At 42.6% G+C, this 21333-nt stretch overlaps 2 protein-coding genes across 2 annotated transcripts in view; one reads left to right on the forward strand and one right to left on the reverse strand.

Annotated features, from left to right (window-relative positions):
• The window catches only part of Eif3h (eukaryotic translation initiation factor 3 subunit H), a 78240-nt gene extending 72118 nt beyond the window's left edge, over positions 1 to 6122 (reverse strand). Inside the window, exon 1 of the mRNA XM_051202476.1 lies at positions 5955 to 6122. Coding sequence (XP_051058433.1) covers positions 5955 to 6086 — 132 coding nt within the window. The 5' untranslated portion in view covers positions 6087 to 6122. The remainder of the gene's footprint in view (positions 1 to 5954) is intronic.
• A 10415-nt stretch (positions 6123 to 16537) lies between these two features.
• Utp23 (UTP23 small subunit processome component) lies at positions 16538 to 20700 on the forward strand. Its single transcript, XM_051202550.1, has 3 exons — positions 16538 to 16776; positions 18780 to 18954; positions 20172 to 20700. The coding sequence occupies exons 1-3, from the start codon at positions 16589 to 16591 to the stop codon at positions 20556 to 20558; spliced, it is 750 nt and encodes a 249-aa protein (XP_051058507.1). The 5' UTR covers positions 16538 to 16588; the 3' UTR covers positions 20559 to 20700.
• The last annotated feature ends 633 nt before the right edge of the window (positions 20701 to 21333 follow it).

Genomic DNA, 21333 nt, shown 5'->3' on the forward strand with positions numbered 1-21333 from the left:
TGCAAAGGAAAAACAGAAGAGATCTCCTGGCCTGGGGGGGGGGGGGCAGGTGGGGATGGTTGGGGGTGGATGGAGGGGAAGAGTACTGAAAGAGATGACTGGAAAGGGGGTACATTTTGGGATCAGATAGAAACCTGATGCAAGGAAAATCCCTACAAATATACAATAGTAGATGCATAGTCTGAACTAGCCATCTCCTGTGATCAGACTATGCCATCAGAGCCTTCATCCACTAACTGATGAAAACAGATACAGAGCCACAGCCAAATATTAACCCAAGGAACCCTAATGAAGAAAGAGAGGACGGATTGTAGGAGTCAGAGGGGTCAAGGACATCCCAAGGATACCCACAGAAACAATCTGAGCTCACAGGAACTCAGAGTCAGAACTAACAACCAAGTAGCCTACAAGCACCTGACCAAAGCCCTCTACACATACGTGATAGTTGTGTAGCTTAGTCTACTCCTGGGACTCTTGACAATGGGAGCAGAGGCTGTCTCTAACACTTTGGCTGGCTCTTGGGAACTTATTCCTCATACTGGATTGCCTCACCCAGCCTTAATACAAGGGGAGTGGCCTAGTCTTACCGCATCTTGATGTGCCATGCTTTCTTGACTCCCCTGGGAGTCACTCCCAGAGGAGTGAATTGGGGGGGGGGGGGCAGTGAGGGCATGGTACAAAGATGAAGTGAGAGAGGGAATGGGAGGAAAAAACGTGGCCAGGATGTAAGGTAAGTTAATTTAACTAAAAAGAAGGGTTCCTTAGAAGCTTAAAGCAGCCCAAGCTGCATGGGGCACCTGTGGTTGAAAAACTCAGGCAAGATGCACAATTCCTTTGCTGGGATTCTGCAGCTTCTGGACAGTAAGGCCCACAGTATGCCCTTCTCGCATCAATCTGTCTCAAAGAACAGCTATTACTGTTGAAGGGTTTTACTCTCAAAGAAGCTGTAATGTCACAAAATCTCCCTTTAACATACTCTGTAAAGTCAGTATCTAGACTTTCACTTAATCCTGGCTTCTTTCACTGCCAGATCTGTGACCTTGACAGTTTCTTATTTGGTTAAGCCTAGACCATGTTTTCTAATACTGAACAAAGAAGGTAGTTATTGCCAAAATGTAAATTCAAAAAGCAGAAAGCTGCATAAGTCTTAAATTTAACACATTTTACAGCTCAAGTGGGATAGGAGTTCCACTTTACTCTTTGTGGTTTAAGTCATTGCTGTTGTGATGTGAATGAAACATAAGTAACTTCAATGGTGGGGGTAGTTATTGCCCCTGACAAAATGAGATTGGTCACAATGCTCCACTGTGGCTCATCAATATCACCTCTATAATATTTCACTTTGAAAGAACACGTTCATGATTATTCTCTTGGATCTAATGCTCACCTACGGTTCACATTTTTAAAGTTAAATCAATTAACTGCTGTGAAAAAGAGAACAGAGTAACAGTCCTCTCCTCCTACAATTGTCACAGAGAGCATAATGGTACAACCAAATGCTCACAAATACAAGACAATTACATGTTAACCAACAAGATGCTTAACTCACCGGTTTTTATATCTCATCTAACAATTACCTGTAATTTTTTTTTCCCAAGTGTAGCTGGATGGTAATTATTCTAAAGTAAAATTAGTGACAGAAAGGCTTACCTGGAACAAAAGTTATCTTCTCTTATACAAAGCAATACATTAATAAATAACATTCCAGAACTGTTACAAAATGTCCTAAAATACTGCAGTACATTCAGGCGCACTGACCACTAGAAAGGCCATTCTGGAGTCTGGAGGCGCTAAGATTATCAAATGCTTCAGTACTTACTAAAGTAGGCCCAGGAGAAAGGTAGGAACCATTTTAAAAAGAGTAATTAATTATGGCTGTCTGGGAAAGATGAATGAGGAACAGGTGGTTCAGTTTCTTTACCTGCACATTTTTTTCTCATGGTCTGTGTTCTATGTGCACATATTAATTATTAATTAACAGACCTGTTTCCAACATGTGAAAATATACTATAAAGGCATGGTGGCACAAGCCTTTAATCACTCAAGATACACAGAAGAAGAAGGTGGACTGCGCTTAGGCCCAGCCTACTCTACAAAGAGAGTTCCAGAATAGCCAGGTTACCCAGGGTATACTACAGTAAGCTCATAAGGTTTATCTTCCTATTCATAGAGTACTTCCAAAGGAGCTGATGTGTATGCATGCCCAAAGGGAGGGCTTTCTTCTCTCCAAAAAGGAGAGGAATTTAAACATCACACAGGGAAGTGAGTTTGCTTTGGGCGTAATGGTGATTTTCCATAGGGTTTTCGTTTTCAGGCTACGGCTATCCAATAAGAAAGTTTACTCAACAGCACTGTCTATGACAGCCAACTAGACAAAATAGCTTATAAGACAGTTTATGTGAGGTTTCTGCAATAGATGGGAAAGGAAGGAATGTTAGAAAGGAAAGCATGACTCAGAGAGCTAGGAAGTGACCTTCAGAGATTCTAAGGAAACCATCTAGAACTCATCAAACATGTTCAGATGCTTGGGTGACGAAGGCATGACTGGAATCCTAATAACAGAAACCAACTGCATCAATGCAACAGTAGTACTAATATGAACACTTAGTTTTAAAAGTAGAGTACAATTTTTTCAGAATAGGAGCACTGAGCTGGCAAGGGAGCCAATGAGTAGAGTGGGATACTCTGCAGGTGGGAGACTAAACGGCCCTGTCTGACCAGAGGAAAGCAGTGCAGCAGCGTGCCCAGCAAGACCAGAACTGACTCACCTTTAACTCACTCACTTCAACTCTGTGTTCTTACTTAAAACCAGGAAAATGCTTCCCAAGTTTGAAGAGTGTGAGCCAACCCAAATTCATTTCTCCAAAATTCCCTTACAATAGTGTATCGAGCTTTTCTTCATAAAAACTGTGTTTTATGGATTGTGTCACAGGTAAGCACCTACCGCTTACATAATGAAAGTAGCTGTAGATGGGACTAAGAGAAAGCAAACCTCACACAATCAACAGGATCCAATGTGTACTAATGAGAGCTGGGAGAAAATGAAGCGCATCAGTCTTTATAATAAAAACCCAGAGTCAGATATTAGGGGGTGAAAGCTCAGATATCAGAGCAGCAGAGCAGTCAGCCACTAGAGCGACCTTTTACATCTACTGAATCCTCAGACCAAAAGGGTGATTCTGTCTCTATGAACCCTCAGACTGAATGCTCTGGGCTCCTGTCTCCTCCCGCCCTATATTCATTCCTCTCTCTGCCCAAACATGTCACTCCCGTCTCCACCTCCCTAGTGCTGGGATTAAAGGTGTGTGCCACCACTGTCTGGCCTCTATGGCTAACTAGTGTGGCTAGCTCCACACTCTGATCTTCAGGCAAGCTTTACTTGTTAAACCACAAACAAAATATCACCACAATAAAATAAAATGCTAAACCAGCATTGGCGGCACATGCCTTTAATCCCAGCACTGGGGTAGGCAGAAGCAGATGAATCTCAGTGAGTTAGAGGCCAGCATGGTCCACAAAGCGAGTTCCAGGACAGTTTACAAAGCTACAAAGAAACCCTGTCTCGAAAAACAGAGAAAGAAAGAGGGAGGGAGGGAGAGAGGAAGGGAGGAAGATGCTAAAATAAGTATGAAGGTAATATTCCAACGCAAGTGGGAAAAGCTTCGCATTTTGACTATATTTAGCCGAATTACCACTATACTACACTGGCATATGTAGGATCCATTTCAGACCTTTTAGTTTTAGTGAAATAAAACATGTCATCAGTAAGATGGGTGTGTAAGCTACATTGCACTCTGCTCTTTCATCATCAGAAAAAGGAAACATAATCAGATCTCACATAACTGCTAAAACCAGGCATCTCGATCTTCCCAATGCTAAGACCCTTTAATACAGTTGTTCATGTTGTGGTGACCTCCAACCATAAAATTATTTTCACTGCTATTTCATAACTATAATTTTGCTACTGTTACAAATCATAGTGTAAATATCTGTTTTCCAAAGGGCCACTTGGCCCCCCAAAGGGGTTGTGACTCACAGACTGAGAACCACTCTTCTAAATAGAAATTATTTCTGCACTTTAGCATATATCAAGACCCATAATCTATCTGTATTTTAGTTTTCTCACTTATAGGAGAATGGCTGTCATTTCTACCTGAGAGCTACTAAATTCACTCAACACTATAATATATAAAGCTAGCTTTATAATGTACTCCTTATAATTTTCTGACCTTACCATGGTATGAAAGCAGTCAAAAATTAACCCTGTAATTCTGAATTTTGTTTGGATTAATGACACGAAGTACAGTACTTCTAATACTAGCTAGCAGCAGGCACCCCGACCCCCACGTGTGCGCAAGCGAGTGAGCAATGATGGTAGACCCATGACTTTCAACTCCCACTCCTTCCCCCTCCACCCCACACGCTGGGACTACAGATGTGCGCCACCATTCCCGGCTGAGACACAGTTCTATGTACAACGTGCCCACTTTACCATAGGTTTGTGTAGGGGTGAGGCCGCTGTGAAGGAACACAGGTATACTACACTTGGAAAAGGAGCTGCAGAAGATAGCTCATTTGGTAAAGTGCCTTGCCACACAAGCTTGAGGAGACCCTCAACTCCTCAGCTCTCATCTGAAAAAGAAAGCCAGGCATGGTGCTGGCGTCTGTCACCCTAGTCCTAAGGAGGAAAATAGAGCTGGATTCCTGTAACTCAAGCCAGTCAGGCAGCATAACTATCTGCAAGTCCCAGGTCCGCCTCAGAGGCCCAGTTTTAAATATGAAGAGGACAAACTGCCTGGGAGAAAAGACTCCAATGGTCTTATCCGGCACTGCACTCCACATTCTGCACCAACCTGACAGACAAGCCATGCCTACTTGTCACAGCATAAAGGGTTTTCATAGTCCAAACAATACATGATACTCCTCACTCCCATCTGAATATATCAGGTAAGCCAGGCTGATAAGGTCTAACTTTATCAGGACCACGGAGCCTTTAAACACTGGGCTATTAAAAAAAAAAAAAATCAAATTTCATGTCAATCCCAACAAACTCAATTGTATTCTGAAGTGAAATTACTAATGATTTCCACTTACATACTGCACGGCCTGCTACAATCCCAATTTTCACATGAACTCTAAAATCCCTATGACAAGTGTCTTAGCTACTGGGAAATTCCTAGAAAACTGCTGAGAGGAAAGTGTGCTTTTGACAAAAGGCAGGGAGGAAGTCTTTTTCTTTTGTGGTTTTCTTTTTGCGGGGAGGGGGAGATCTTAGCCCCAGGTGGCCTCAGACAGAGTCTGGCTGCTTGTGCCTCACTAGCGCAGGGGGTAAAGCCGCGTGCCAGCCTGCTGGATGATGCTCCTGACGCCTAGAAACACACATCATTTTAGGTCCACATCTTTTCTGTCCCATCCGTTTCCTTATCCCGAGCTTCCACAGACGCCCTAGTTCGTGAACCTTACCCAGAAATATACTTAGGGCTATTTCCTATGGCTTTTGATTGCTCAGACTCAACATTGCCTAAGGGTCTAGCCCAGTTCCGCAATTCCCGGTAAAGTGCAGACCCTCTTGCTCGAAAGCACCGTGACATAGTGAGTCCCCCTGAGACGCACTTGTCCAAAGCCTCCTCGGGAGGCCGGGGCGTCCGTTCCCTTCCCCCTTTCTCCCCTTCCTAGGGCCCTAACGGCCCTAAACTCTTCTCATCACAACTGTCACCTGGCTGTGACCAGCTCTGTCTCCCTCTCCTGAGCGTCTAAAAGCAAGACCGGGCGAACGTGCCACACACCCCTACCCCGGCCCCTGTGCTCAGCACCCGGCTCCCTCCTGGGAAAGCATGGAAGGCTGTGGTGTCTCTCGAGCCACAGTGGACTCGAAGGAGAAGGGTGCTGCCGAGTGGAAAGCGCGCTCAGCCTCCTCGCGCCGACGCGGGCCCGGGGCCGACACCCGCACTCACCAGGCCGTCGATCTGCACCTGCTTCACGGCTGAGTCTCCAGAGCCGCCTTTGCCCTTGCCCTTCCCCACCGCGCCGCCCGCGGAGCCGGACGAGGCGGCGGTGGGGCCGGTGCCTTCCTTGCGCGACGCCATGTTCCCGGCCAGACAGGAAGAAAGAGAAGCGTGGGACACCGGAAGCGGAAGGACGTCGTCGGAGGGCTAAGGGGCGGGGCCTGGAAGAGTGGCCAGGGTGCGGCCACGCCTCCCCGTGCTTTCCCCTCTTCCTGTGGGCCGCGGTAGCCCCGCGCTTGCGCGTTACGTGCCCGGCCGATCCTTCCAGTCCGTGGTCTGGGATCATCTGCTTACTACTTAAAACCCAAGTACGCTATTTAAATGTGGATTTACGCTCCATTAGGCAGACGGCTATAACAATAGAGCTCGCACTTCTGCATAGTTGCCAACGCAAAAATGCTTTTACTTCTGATTTAATTCCCACTCCTTTCACCACGTGTCAAGGAGGCTTGAGACAACATCACATGTCAATTAGTGGCTCTTGGAGTTGCTTGCCTTGTGAAGTTTTAGATTGCAGTCTCCAACCTCTGAGAACATACAGAAAATACTTAAACCGTGGTTAACTTTGCAGTCTCCAGGATACTTACTTGAGTAAAATACCAAAGTTATTTTATGTAGAGTTGTAGTGTTGAAGTTGATGTAATGGTAAGCATTCAGAACGTATGCCCTACAAATCATGCTGACCTGTGACATTGCAAGAAATACATTATCAAGTGTGCAAACTATTGCATCAGTGATAGCAAGCCATTTTAAGTAATTCTCAACATTCAAGTGACTTTTCTCCTGTTCCTTATTTTTGCAGTATCCCTTCATTCAGTAATCAGAAATCATGAAATGGTCACACCATGGCAAATCTTATTGTACCCTTATGTTCTGATTTTGTTGTTGCTATTATTTGGGGTCTGTTATACATCAAGCTGACAACAGAAATTGTTGACACCTGAAATTCTACTAATGATTCAATGGCCACTTTTTCAAGCCTATAAGAAATACTAACAAAACAGACCATCTCCAGGACCACAGAGAAAATCTCCACACGCTATCAAAGGTGGATCATAGAGGAGTTTTACTAGCAATCAGTAGCAGGGATGTAAAATGCAAAACTAAACCTTCACAAAAAATTAAATGGGAGTTAAACTGCAGGGTAGGCCAGGTGGTGGTAACGCACACCTTTGATCCCAGCACTCGGGAGGCAGAGGCAGGTGGATTTCTGTGAGTTTGAGGCCAGCCTGGTCTACAGAGTGAGTTCAGGGCAGCCAAGGCTATGAAGAGAGACCCTGTCCCCCCACCAAAAAGAAAAAAGAAAAGAAAAAGCAGTATCTTCCTGATGAAGGAAAAGCTACAAAAAGTACAGTAGACAGTTTGGCAGAAAGTAGGAAGGCCAGAAGGGAAGTGTCTGTCCTCAACAGTTAGAAATAAATTGCCACCAGGCTTGGTGGTACATACCTTTAATCCCAGTGAGGCAGGCAGATCTCTGTGGGTTCGAGGCCTATTCTATATAGTGACTTTCAGAAAATCCAGGGCTACAAAAAAAAAAACAAAAAACAAAAACTCTTTCTCAAAAAACCTAAAGCCTAAATAAAGAAACAAAGTGGCAACCCAGGAACATATAACTATCAATAATAATAATAATAATAATAACAATAATTCCTTGCAACATAAAGGAAGACATTCCTAAAGAAAGAACATTGACATAATTTGTTATCATATAACCAATTTTATTTTCCTCTTTACTGTAAATAGATTGTTTTCTCATACAAGATATCCTCCCTGAACTCCTCCAAGTTTTTCCCACCTCCCTCCCTTCCTGATCCACTCCTTTTCTGTCTGTCATTAGAAAAGAGCAGGCTTCTATAAGATAACAACCAGATAGGATAAAATAAAATACAATGAAATAAAACAAAAACCCACCATCTTGAAGCTGGACAAGGCAAACCAACAGAAGGAAAAGAACCCAAGAGAAGGCACGAGAATCAGAGGCCCAGTCGTTCACATATTCAGGAGTCCCATAAAAACACTAAACTGGCTGGGCAGTGGTGGTGCACTCCTTTAATCCCGGGACTCAGGAGGCAGAGGCAGGTGGAGCTCCGTGAGTTCGCAGCCAGCCTGGTCTATACAGAGCTAGTTCCAGGACAGGCTTCAAAGCTACAGAGAAACCCTTTCTTGAGAAACAAAAACAAACAAACAAACAAAAACACCTAAACTGGAAGCTACACATGGTAGACCCAGTGCAGACCCCTTCAAGTCCTCTGATGGCTGCTGCTGCTTCAGACTCTGTGCCTTCATATTGTTGGGAAGCTCCACCTAGTCCCACTCCTTTCATTCCAGACCCCATCCCTAAGGCCTGCCATCCACAACTCCTCCCTGGAACCACTCAAGACCACCTAAGGCTGTTTAAGACCTGGCCCATAGATCTGCCACGTGATCTCATGCTCCTTTCCTGAGAGCCACCAGGGGTTGATTTGCTCTGTTTATTAAATCTGGATTTATTAATTTGGTTTGATGTGACTTATTGCATCCATGGCGGAGGAAGCCAATATTACCACGTATGAGCTTTGCTCAGCTGATTTAGAGATTTGTTCTCCACGTGTCCTCTGTCCCCTGTGACTCTTTCTGCTTCCTTTTCCATGGGGTTCTCTGAATTTTGACAGGAGGGATTATATAGAGGCATCCCTTTTTAGAGCTGTGTGTTCCAAGGTCTCTCTCTGTCTCCGGTGCGTGCGCGCGCATGCACGTGTGTGTGTGTATGTGTGTGTGTGTGTGTGTGTGTGTGTTTGTATGTGTTGTGTGTGTATGTGTGTTGTGTGTGTGTGTATTTGTGTGTATGTGCGTGTGTTGTGTGTGTCTGTGTGTTGTGTGTGTTTGTGCATCTCTGTATTTGTTCTTGTCTTCTGCAGGAGTAAGCTTCTCTGGTGATGACTGAATAAGTCACTGATCTATGAATATAGTAGACTGTCATTAGGATTTATTTTATTTCTCTCTCATACCTAGTTCAGGGCCACTGCAGATGTGTGATTTCTGCCTGAGGACAGGAAGCACACACAGCCTGCCTTATCTGAAAGGAAAAGTGAAACAAAACAAAACAACAACAAGAACCACTGAAAAACCATAGTCTAACTGGTTTTACAGAATCGCACAACCTAGTGAAGGCCAGGCTGTGGGCTTCAGTCTGTGCCTGAAAACCAGCCGTATAGAGCCACCTGCTTTCTGTTCTTCAGCTAAGACTAACTGAAACCCCTTTCAAACCAATAAAATCAAAGAATAGAAACACTGAAGATGGGTCAAATGATGCTTTTCACATCACAGCACAGCATGCCACTTAACACTGTGGAGTTCCTTTTTTCTTTCTTTTTTATTTTTTTATTTTTTTAATTCTTTGTGCAGCCTTGGCTGTCCTGGAACTAGCTCTGTAGACCAGGCTGGCCTCAAACTCACAAAGATCCGTCTGCCTCCTGAGTGCTGGGTTTAAAGGTGTACGCCACTACTGCCCAGCTAAGGACCAGTTTTTTATGCAATAATAATGCATCTACTAAAACATCAGCTGAGCACTCCTTCAGGGGATCACAAGTAACAAGAGCACAGGAGGATGTAGCAAGTCGGCCTTCCAACGCTACTCATGAGAAGCATCAGAAACCCTCTCTTCTTAGATGAGAGGAAATGTTAATAATTTCTAACTCCACCCCTTTCCTAAGAGAATAATACAGGGCCATCACAATTCATGAGCTAAGTCTAAGATATGAAAAAAGGAAGAACAAAAGACACTGTGTTGACCAGAAATCAGTCACTTTTCCAAGCTCAGATAGTCAATTTAAGAGGAAGCAAGGATCTGGGCGTAGTGGTGCGTGCCTTTTAATGGTTTCACTCAAGAGGTAGGGGCAGGGAGTTCTCAGTGAGTTCAAGGCTGGTGTGATCTACATAGTGAGTTACAGGTCAGCAGGGGCTACACAGTGAGACTATCAGAACGAGAGAAAGAAAGAAAGAAAGGAGGGAGGGAGGGAGAGAGGGAGGGAGGGAGGGGAAGCAAAGAAAAGGAAGGGAAGGGAAAGGAAAGGAAGAGAACACATGCATATGTACAGGCACACACACACACACACACACACACACACACACACACACACAATCACAGCTCCTTAAAATATCTTTAGATATATGAGCATATTTGTGCCCCCAAAAGGCTTCTGGCTTTTAAAAAGCAAAAGGCAACTAAAGGGAGGAAGGACGACTTGGTTTTGGCTCACAGTCTGAGAGAACTCCCTGTAATAGATGCCCTGGTGACAGGCAGTTCCCTGGTGGCTGCTGTATGGTTTGGGATTCTTCAGGTCTTTACACCTCAGTGGGACAGTTGAAAAGCAGCAAGGCCAGACTAAAATTCCTCAAAGACCACCACTAATGACCTTCAGGTCCATCATCTAGAGGTTCCAGAACTTCCAAAACCACATCATCCACTGGAGACCAAGTATTCAAACATGTTAGCCCATGGGGAAATTTTATATTCAAACAACACCCATCACAGGAAAAGTCTCCCCTTTGCTCGCCGTGGTGTCAGTTTAACCCATGTACCTCCTTCTCTTTCCAATGTGTAATATAGGAATGTATGCTTGAAAGTTTGAGTGATTTTTTTTCAATGCTATAGAAGGACCAGTAGGGAGAGTAAGCAAGAACCACTAAAAAGAAAACAATATTCAGTTCCACGACACTCAGCGTGTGGCCATTTTCTATAAGTTTGCTAAAATAATAATCTTTAAAATGACACTTGACCTTTTCATCTCAGTGTGTTGATTTATGACTTACTGACTAGTATTAAAACAAATTGAGCTTGCATTGAGAAAATTTTAAAGAGTCTAAGTGTGAGCTTCCTTTGTAGACTATCATGTAATTAATACCTCATCTTGATGTAATTCAATTATTATTACCAGACTTTGTAATAATATTCTACTGGATTAATAAGGCACATTTATTTTCTTGCCTCCAGGAGTTCAGTTTCTACCCCAAAGTCCTCCTGCTGCTTAAAAACATACAGGGAACTGTAAGTGAAAAGTTGGCTTTAACATCTTCCTCTACATAAATAAACAGTGGTGTTAGAAAAGCCTTCTTAAGCTGTAATCTGAGATAAATTTCAATCCTTAAACTCATCTAAGGAGCAGCACTAATATTTGCTTACCTGGAGTAATTTCATAAGGGCTCATTAATCTCTAAAATGCTCTGATGGGTTAAAATGATCTCTCCCTTACAGGGTGAACTCTTGACCCATTTCACTTATGATGTAATTAAACTTCAAATAGCAACATGTTTCCATCAAATCAAAACGTTTTTCTTACTGCAGCTGCTTCATTTTTAACAGGGAAAATTAAAAATGGCTGCTACTTCTGAGCCCTTCATTCTTCTCTCTACTAGATCCCCCACACCTTTATAGAATAAAATTAAAGGTTCTGTAGTGAAATTCCAATGGCTAGTACTATCCAAACCATATCAGAAAATTGAATTTCGTTCAGTTTGCTAAACACGCAGTAATCTTGTATGATTTTGTTCAAATAGAATGTCTACTCTAATTGTATAGTCACCAGACAAGAGTTGTTTGATAACTAATTCCAGGAAGTCTAGTTTTGGAAGTTAGAATTAAAATGTTCTATACTGCAAGGTAGCTCCTTAAGCAGGAGGTAAACAACCAAGTAGTAGCAGTAGTTGTTGCTGTTGTTGTTGTAGCTTCTAGAACTCCCTGAAACTCCTCACTGCTGGAGCAAACAGAGTTCATCAGCTGCGTGCCTTTAATCCCAGCACCCAAGAGGCAGAGGCAGGTGGATCCTGGTCTACAGAGTGAGTTCCAGGACAGACTTCAAAGCTACAGAGAAACCCTGTCTCAAAAAACAAAACAGAAGACTCTCAGACAAGCCAAACAAGAGATTCAGACTAAATGAGGCACTTCAAAGGACACTTTCCAACTTGCTGAGCTGCCTGCAGGCTGTGCAGTGTGTTCCAGGTCCTTGGCTTTTGTGACCAGTCACCCATGCTGGGGGGTGGGGGGCTTGGTGATACAGCTGTCTTGGAGTCATTTCTGCCCCTGTAAGTAACCCCTCACTCGTATTTCTGTAAGTAACTGCCATAAAACTCATTGGTTCACCAAGTTGGATTTTGGTGGTATACATATTTTGGTATGTCATAGGTTCCCTATCTGGGATGAGTAGATAATGTACATTGTGTCTCTCCTGGAACATTCTGCCACACAACAGGAGTTAATACCATATACTTATTGTTCTACTTGTTGTATAATTGACATTGGTAATTTTAAAAATGTTTCACCTTTATATTTAATCTTAATAACACCATCAGATGGGTAAGAAATTCCACAATCAGAGAGTCCATATGGATTCCATCCTACAGAACAAAATATTTCTGTATAGGACTATCTCTCTATCCAGTAAAAGGTTTAGTAGAACCTCAGTATGTAGCAGTTTACCTAACTTGCTTTAAAATGCAATTTATTTAGCTAAATTATTTATTTAGAGAGAATTATTTAGAGAGAATTTCAGCTGCATAATTTAGGATAAAAGCAATATTCTTCTTGCATTAATGCCATGTTAACAAATGTTTATACATATTTAAATAAAAATACAAGGCAGATAACATCACATTAGCTATGTTACATGCATCCCTTGATGTCCACGAAATTAAATAAAATTATACTAGCATTCATGAGTGAAACAAAATAACCTTTATGAACTGAAGTTAATGTTTACCTATTCCATTCCAGTTAGACTATGAATCTTTCATGAAATAGTCCTAGTTGGGTATTAGTCACACCTTCCAAGAATAAATCATTCTCATGTCACCTCAGCTTCATCAAACTTTCATGAAGTAAAAAGCCTTCCAAGACCATGCACAATAACATCACTTTATAAATTATATTTGATGCAGACACAATAATGAACATAAAGAGTGTCTAATAAGGAAAGAAAAACAATTTCTCCCCACTTCAGCTAAATGTAAATGGCTTGCGTGGGAAGTACACAGTGCAGCAACCCAAGACTAAGTTAAGTGTGGTAATGTTAAGGTATTATTGTTCTTGTCACTATAAAATCACATTTTTCAGAGAATGCTGTAGCTTTTTCAATGATATCACAATAGTTTTCCAAAAGAATGTGTTTTTAACATAAACTTATATCCTCATAGTTTATTGAACAATGGAAATATTTAGCTTCTACCTTGGTTGTGACCAAATATTGACTTGCCATTAGTTCTAGGTCATTCCTTTGGCATTTGGGTAAAGATGTTTTACGTAGACTGCCTAATGGAAACATCATATTGGATCAACTGCAAAAGATCAGTCAGGAATACTAATGAGCATAGTGATGACTTGGAAAAATGTTCATAATAAGTGCCTTTCTGTCTGAATACTATATATACTACCAGCCTGGTAGTTCCTTAGTAGGTGGGTGGAAGTTGAAACCAAAAGTCAGATCTTAGGCAAGAGACACAGACAAGAGAACTTCACACAAATTTTATTATAGTATTAACTGTTCTATTTTACTATCATTGACAGTTCCCTCCTGTGACTGATTTATGAGTTAAAGTTTATCGTAAGCCTGTATCTATGGGAAAAGACACAGGCTATATAACATTCACTACTAGCCACTTTCAGGTGCTCCCAGAAAAGTAGAAGAACTTAAAACTACTGTAGAATGTCTCTCCAGCAAAACTAGCTCTGAACCAGACATGGCAATCTGAAGCAAGCACACTAAGACTATTGTTTTCTGCATATCTGGGGGTCATGTTTAAAAAATATTAATAGAAAATTATTTCAAACTTGATAATCACTGCTCTACCATGCTTTTGCACTTTTGTAAGAAGAGTAAATGTGCAAATTGTTGGGCAAACATAGAACTTTAAAAAGACTATGCAAAAACAAAAAACAACAAAAACCATAGAATATGATTCAGGTTCTTCATGATGTCCACATCATCTTTAAAACTAAAAGGTGTCCAGAAGTGAAGTCTAGATTGAAAGGTGTGAGCTTTTTTTTTTTTTTTTTTTTTTTTTCTTGCTTTTAGTGCTTTACTAGGCTGGGACGATATTTGTTTGTGATGAGAATACATTTAGGACAAGGGGTGTGCATATAAGGAAAGATTAAAGTAGAAAATAGTGAGCAATTATGCAAAATCCAACCCTACTACAGTTTCTCAAGACATCAAATTTCTAATTTTATTTTCAGTTAAATGAAAGCAGCCATTTCAGGGAAGAGTTGGGATTCAGGTCAGGGCTAACTTTTCAGAATAACAGTTCCAATTCCATAAGCCTATAAATTGAAATAAAAAGCCAAATGCAAGCAATACATTTCAATCACATTATAAGTTATTTTAAAAAATGGTTCTTTCAATCTTTGGCCAAAACTAGATCTGGGATAGATTCCAGGCAGAGACAAAAATGCAAAATCCATACTCTCCATTCTTTGATTATTTTACCTTAAAATGGATACCCCATATGGTTAATCAAATTTGAAAATGTCTGGTTCATCTTCTCCATTTAGTCAAATTGACTAAGTAACTTCTAAATTATTTAAATTAGGTGTGTCTTCCTATTTTTAACCCAGTATGTATTTTTCTTGCGTCAGAAACTATGGGCAGAAAAAACGTCTATAAAATTGAGTCAGCTTCCAATTGGTTTGGAGAGGGATCTGGGCACAGCTGTGCTGCTGTCATCCAGCTCAAATAATCCAGGTTAGTGATAGGATTAGACTTCCAACTCAACAGACATTGGGAAAACAAAAGTCGGGAATTCTTCTGAAACACCAGGTCACTTAGGAAAGGATTCAGGATGAGGAGATACAAATAGCGGCTCTGTAATTGGCCTGACAGGAACGAAGACATTCTTTTGTGTCCCTCAGCTGCAACAACTGACCCCAGAATATTTCCCTGGGGAATCTCATGCTGGGAGAAGGAAAAGATTCAAACGACCCTTTTACAGGAGTCACATATCGGATATCCTGCGTATCAGATTCATGAAAGTTATAAAGTAGCAATGAAAATAATTTTATGGTTGATGGTTATTGTTAGGATAAATCCTGGTGAACCTTGGCGCATTCCAAGGCAAGCACCAAGGAGGAGAAGAAGGGGGAGGGAGGGAGGAGACCTAGGAGACCAAAGAGGAGAGTAAGTGGGCGGAGACCTTTCAAGGGGTCCTTTGCACCTGGGCTGACCAGAGTACTGCCTGAGTGCATCCTGCCAGGTGAGGGCAGCCTAATGCCTGAGTCCTTATAATCACAATATGAGGAACTTTATTGAAGAGTCACAGTATTAGGAAGGTTTGAGGCCCCCTGGGCTAGATGTTCATATCCATGCTTACCTATCTAAACCTTCACTTCAGGACCTCAGAGACTGACTTCAGTAGTGGCTGCTCGTTGGACGTCTTTGGTTCTCCCTTTAGCCATATTAAGCAAGTCTTTCCACTGTTAATTTGGCTGTCTTTTTGTTTGTTTGTTTGTTTTGTTTTAATAATTTGTTTTACAACCCAGCCATTTAAAATATCTTTACATCAATAAACAGAACAACTTGGCTACAAGAATCAGAAGTGACTTATCTCAGAGAGGGTATATTTGTAGTTGGATGCAAATATTTTTGAAGAATATTTGTACCAAATTATGGTTTTGTTAGAAGCATTTTGATTTATCTATTTTTACCCATTAAAACTGTAAAACAAGTATCTTGTGTTCATTTTATGGATTAGAGGTCCTCACTCACTGTGTCTGCCATGCCGAATTACAGCTGTTTATCTTGCAAATAATTTGGTTGTTTTAATTGGGTTCTCCAGAAAGGTTTATGGGGAAGGCCGGGAGGTGGGCAACAGACCTTTTTACCATGACACGTAGCTCTTTGAGGGGGTCAGTTCTTGGGGTGTGGTAAAATACCTGCGAACACCAGACAGTGTGAGTTCCAGACACTGAGGAACCACGTGGTCCCTAACAAAAGTGTTTTGCTTCCTTAAAGATTAGTAACCACAGCTGGGCGGCGGCCGTGGTGCACGTTTTCAATCCCAGCGCTCGGGAGGCAGAGGCAGGAGGATCACTGTGAGTTCGAGGCCAGCCTGGTCTACAGAGCGAGTCTACAGAGACAGAGAAACCCTGTCTCGAAAAACAAAACAAACAAACCCAAACAAACAAACAAAAATGACTAGCAAGCAGTCAAACTTCCCGAGTCAAGGCTGTCCAACACTGGCTCCTTTTGCTCTCTTGGAAATTACAAGCATTCACGGATGAAACACGGCAAATGGCAAACTGCAGAGTATCTGGATCGATGGTGTCATCATTGGTTAGGTTATTTTCATATTACTAGCGTTTTAGAGACTTCTTATGGGTCAGGCAACAAGCTACACAAAGCAAGAAGGTTTACATTACAGCTCACAACCACCATCAAGTTTTACAGGCAGAATGCTTGTGCTTGGAGGTGGGAATGGGCGTGCCCTTCACAGTGACGTCACCGGAGAGCGAGGCGGGGCGTGTGCTTCCGAGCTGAGGACGCTTCGGTTCCGGGTCACACGGGAGTGCGGAAGCGAGGCTGGCGCCGCCGGTTCTGAGAACGGTGGCTTAAGCGGGCATGAAGATCACCAGGCAGAAACACGCCAAGAAGCATCTTGGCTTCTTCCGCAACAACTTCGGAGTCCGTGAGCCCTACCAGATCCTTCTGGATGGCACTTTCTGCCAGGCGGCGCTGCGGGGTCGCATCCAGCTGCGGGACCAGCTGCCCCGCTACCTGATGGGGGAGACCCAGCTGTGCACCACGAGGTGGACCTGCGGGGCGGGGTCGCGGGTGTGGACGGGGACTCTGGAGGTGCAGGCGGGCGGATGAGTCTGTTACCGCCCACGGTTACTGACAAGTAGTCCAGGCGGGTGGTACTGACTGGGCCCTGCGAATGTTCCCTGTTGTCCGTGCGCAAATCGAAACGAGTATTTTGTGGCAGGCAGGCCTGGCTTTTGACCCTGGTCCCAGTCTTAACGAGCTGTGTGATTTCAGGCAAGAAATGGCGTTAATTGTGAAGTACAGGGAATAACTTCTTAAAAGTTGATGTAGCGTCAGGTGAGATATTGTGTACATAGGACATTTTTCAGAATACAAAAGCTACCTCCCTTTCTTTAGTGGTTGGTACCTTATCTTCAATTCCTAGGGAAAGAAGTTAAGACTGAGGATTGAAACTTTTGCCCAAGTTCATTTATAAGCACCAACCAATGTCAAGCGCCGTTCCAGACACTGAGGACAGTTAGAGGGCAGGACAAAGGCCCAGCCTTCATGGGCTGTAAAGTGTATAAAGTCAACTCTCAATGGCTGTTTCCATGCCGTATCCGTGCCTTCTCACTTCGTGTAAGTGAGGATACTTAATCCCAGCACCCGGGAGGCAGAGACAGATGGATCGCCGTGAGTTTGAGGCCAGCTTGGTCTACAGAGCGAGTTCCAGGACAGCCAGGGATACACCAACTATCTAAAAAAAAAAAAAAAAAAAAAAAAAAAAAAAAAAAAAGAATGTAACTTGGGGGGGATTTTTCTTTCTTTCCTGAGACAGGGTTTCTCTGTGTACCCCTGGCCATCATGGAACTTGCTCTGTAAACTTGGCTGGCCTCAAACTCATATCTAACTGCCTCTGTGCTGGGATTAAAGGTCTGTGTCACCACCAACCAGCTACTTAGGGAATTTTTCAAGCAACATAAAGTAGAATGATGCAGCAAAATATTGATACCCAGCATTTGCAGATACCTGTATGCTCACTCATTCTTGTTGATCCATCTCTTGCCTACCTTCTAACTCTAGAGTTAGAGCATCTACTCTTCATTCTTTATTGTCTATCAGCTGTTTGTTTTTTATTTGTTCTTCTCCCATACAATACATCCCAAGTGCAGTTTCCCTCCCTCTGCTCCTCCCAGTTCTCCCCACACCTCCCCCTCCCCCACGTCCTCTCCTTCTGTTTCCCTTCAAGAAAGAGCAGACCTCCGAGGGATATGAACCATATCCCTCGCATAACAAGATACATTAAGACTAGGCACAAACCGTCATATCAGCCTGGGTGAGGCAACCCAGTAGGAGGAAAGGGTTCCATGAGCAGGCAAAAGAGTCAGAGATACCTCCATTCCCACTGTTAGAAGTCCCATAAAAACACCAAACTAATGACTATATGCACAGGATCTAGCACAGACCCATGTAGGCCCTGTGATTGCTCCTTCAGTCTCTGTGAGCAGCTATGAGCCCTTCATGGTTGATTCTGTGTGCCATGTTCTCCTGGGTGTCCTCAACCCCTCTGGCTCCTGCAATTATGAAGAATGTTTTTTTAAAAATCAGGATTTAAACAAGCAGCACAAATTGCTTTGGATTCTATGTTAGTATATTTTGAAGTTGTAACAGCAACCTGGAGACCCCTTCAAGCATCTGGAAGGCTTACTGTATCTGTCACCTCTATAAAGGTGAAGCTTTGAGGATGTTAGAAATTAATTCAGTTTATCACCTAGCTTCAGGAGTGATTTGAAATTAAGCAATAACATGTGAGAAGTGAGCACTTTTCATGCTTCCTGTGCTCACAAGTGCCCTGTAAATTCTGACATTGATATTCGTTCTGCTTGGGGTGTCTTATTTTTCAAGTCTTCATTTAAGAAGAAAAGGCAACCATGCTATAAATTCAAGTTTCAGTGGCATAGTTTTCCATTTTAAAAACTTGAGTATAGTGTTTCTGCTTGCTTTGTATCAACAGAAGGAATACATCAGCTGTGATTATGAGCTTCTTGTGACTTTTTTTTCCCACCAGATGTGTGTTAAAGGAGTTAGAAACACTGGGGAAGGAATTATATGGAGCCAAACTGATTGCACAGAAATGCCAGGTTCGAAATTGTCGTCATTTCAAGAGTGCAGTGAGTGGATCAGACTGTCTCCTGTCCATGGTGGATGAGGGAAATCCTCATCATTATTTTGTGGCAACACAGGTGATGTTACTTTTTAAAACCACAATTCTAACTGTTTCTATGTATACTTCACATGGAACTATTTATAAATCAGGAAAAATGAGTGGCAGGGATAAGGTAGTGTTGGAATTTTATTTATTTATTGGGACCTGTTAGACAAGGATTCTATCACTTAGCTATAATCCAGTTCCATGGTTGGACTTTTAAATGAAGCCAATAAAGACAGTTACTTGAACATGTAAGGAGAAAGCCTTAAGTACATGGAATTTCTTCTTCTAGAAGTTTCCTTCTAGAGGATGAGGAATTGTTGCAGTAATGGGCTGATTGATGCATGTTCACTGGGGTGGGGCAGGGCAGAGCACAGTCTCTGCATTCTGTATTCTTAACTGTTTTTTATGTTCCTGAATTCATGCTCTTCCTCAAAAAGTCATGGTACATATCCTTTAAGACTTCAGGCTGGGTGTTGGTTGGTGGCATACGCCTTTAATTCCAGCACTTGGGAGGCAGAGGCTGGTGAATCCCTGTGATTTCGAGGCCAGCCTGGTCTACAGAGCTACTTCCAGAATAGCTTTTAAAGCCACAGAGAGAAACCCTGTCTCAAAAAACAAAAAGACTAGCTTCATAGCTTCAGGAGGCTGGAGAGATGGATAAGTGGTTAAGAGCACTGACTGGGGTTCAGTTCCCAACACCCTCTTTTGGCCTCCAAAGCCATACATGTAGCACACAGATATATACACATGTAAACATCTGTACACATAAAATAAATAAACCTTAAGAAGGCTAGCAACACATGGAATGTGGAAGGCATTTAAAGGCTGGGAGGCAAAAGGAGAGGCTATCTGGGTTGAGACTAATACACATGCAGATTTGCTCAACCGTACTTTCGATAATTTCTGTGTCAGCTTACCACTCCAGCTTCTTCCCACATTGATGTTTCTAGCAAATATTTTATTATAAAAACAAGAGAAACTTCCTAGTACATTAACTTTTGCATTGGTTGATAGTTGAAGGCCCCAGAGAATTGACCAATCTACCCTAGACTGCTGTTGCCCACCTCTCTTCATTGTAGTTTTTGAGTTTCTTGTCCTCTATCATGAGATGTGCCTTGATTAACAAAACATACCGATCTGAGAAATAAAGTCCAGTCTCTTTTTTTCCATATAGCCTTACTGAACCTCTTATAAACTTATCAGGTACTAAGCTCGATTGAGAAACTAAATCCATTTTCTTTTTAATAGGATCAGAATTTGTCTATGAAAATAAAGAAAGCTCCTGGAATTCCTCTCATGTTCATTATTCAGAACACGATAGTCCTAGACAAGCCTTCTCCCAGGACAGTGGCCTTTGTGAAGGCGGTGGAGTCAGGCCAGCTGGTCTCAGTGCACGAGAAAGAAAGTATCAAGCAACTAAAGGAGGAGCAAGGCCTAGTGAGGAACCCTGAAAAGAGGAGGAGGAAGAGGAAAAAGAAGGTGGGCGGCCCCAATCCCCTCAGCTGCTTGAAGAAAAAGAAGAAAACCCCAGACACAAAGTCGCCTGCTTTAGAAAAGAAGAGGAAAAGGAAAAGAATCCGGAACAGATCTACCCCAAAAGTGCCTTCTGAGCAGCAGGGAGTATCCACAGCATGATGCGTGCTGTGGGTTCTCTAGAAGGCAGTGTAAAAACTACTGAAACTTTTTACAGCAAAGGACTAAACCTATTTTTGTAAATTCATTCTGGCACATACACTTTTGCTTAAAATTAAAGAGTGGTTGGGTTTCTTTATCAACATTCATCTTCAGTTGTTTTGAGAGGTGCTTTTTAAATTATTATAGTATTGTCTGCTGTCTCTCCACCGCCATCTCCCACATGGTATGTATATGTGTAATGTGTACATAAGTATGTGTTTGCATAGATGCATGAGCTTGTGTGTATATGTGTGTGTGAGAGAGAGACTGTCTCTGTTTGTTCATGAAGAGGCCAGAGGTCAACATGAGCTGTTGTCCCCTTCTATCATACCCTACCTTTATTTTTTGAGACAGGGTCTCTTGCAGAACCACTAACTTGCCAGTTAAGTAATACTGGTTGGCCATTATCGCCCAGAGATTCTCCTATCCCTTCTTTGGTGCTGTGATCCCCAGCATGCACTGCTGAACTTGACTTTTGTATGAGTCCTGGGATCTGAACTCAGCTCCTAATGCTAGTGTGGCAGGTAGTTACCTCCGTCTCCCTAGCACCCTATGTGATAGTTTTAAAGATCGGTCCTAAGGCCAGTGAGATGGTTCAATGGGTAAAGATACACGCTGCCTGGTGTGATGACCAAATTAACCCCTGAGACCACATGGTGGGAGGAGAGAGCTGACTCCCACAAGTTGTCTTCTGACCACCTGCATACCTGTAATAAGAACAGGTGAATTTACTTTG

The sequence above is a fragment of the Phodopus roborovskii genome, unplaced genomic scaffold (assembly GCF_943737965.1).
Source record: "Phodopus roborovskii unplaced genomic scaffold, PHOROB, whole genome shotgun sequence".
Lineage (NCBI taxonomy): Eukaryota > Metazoa > Chordata > Mammalia > Rodentia > Cricetidae > Phodopus > Phodopus roborovskii.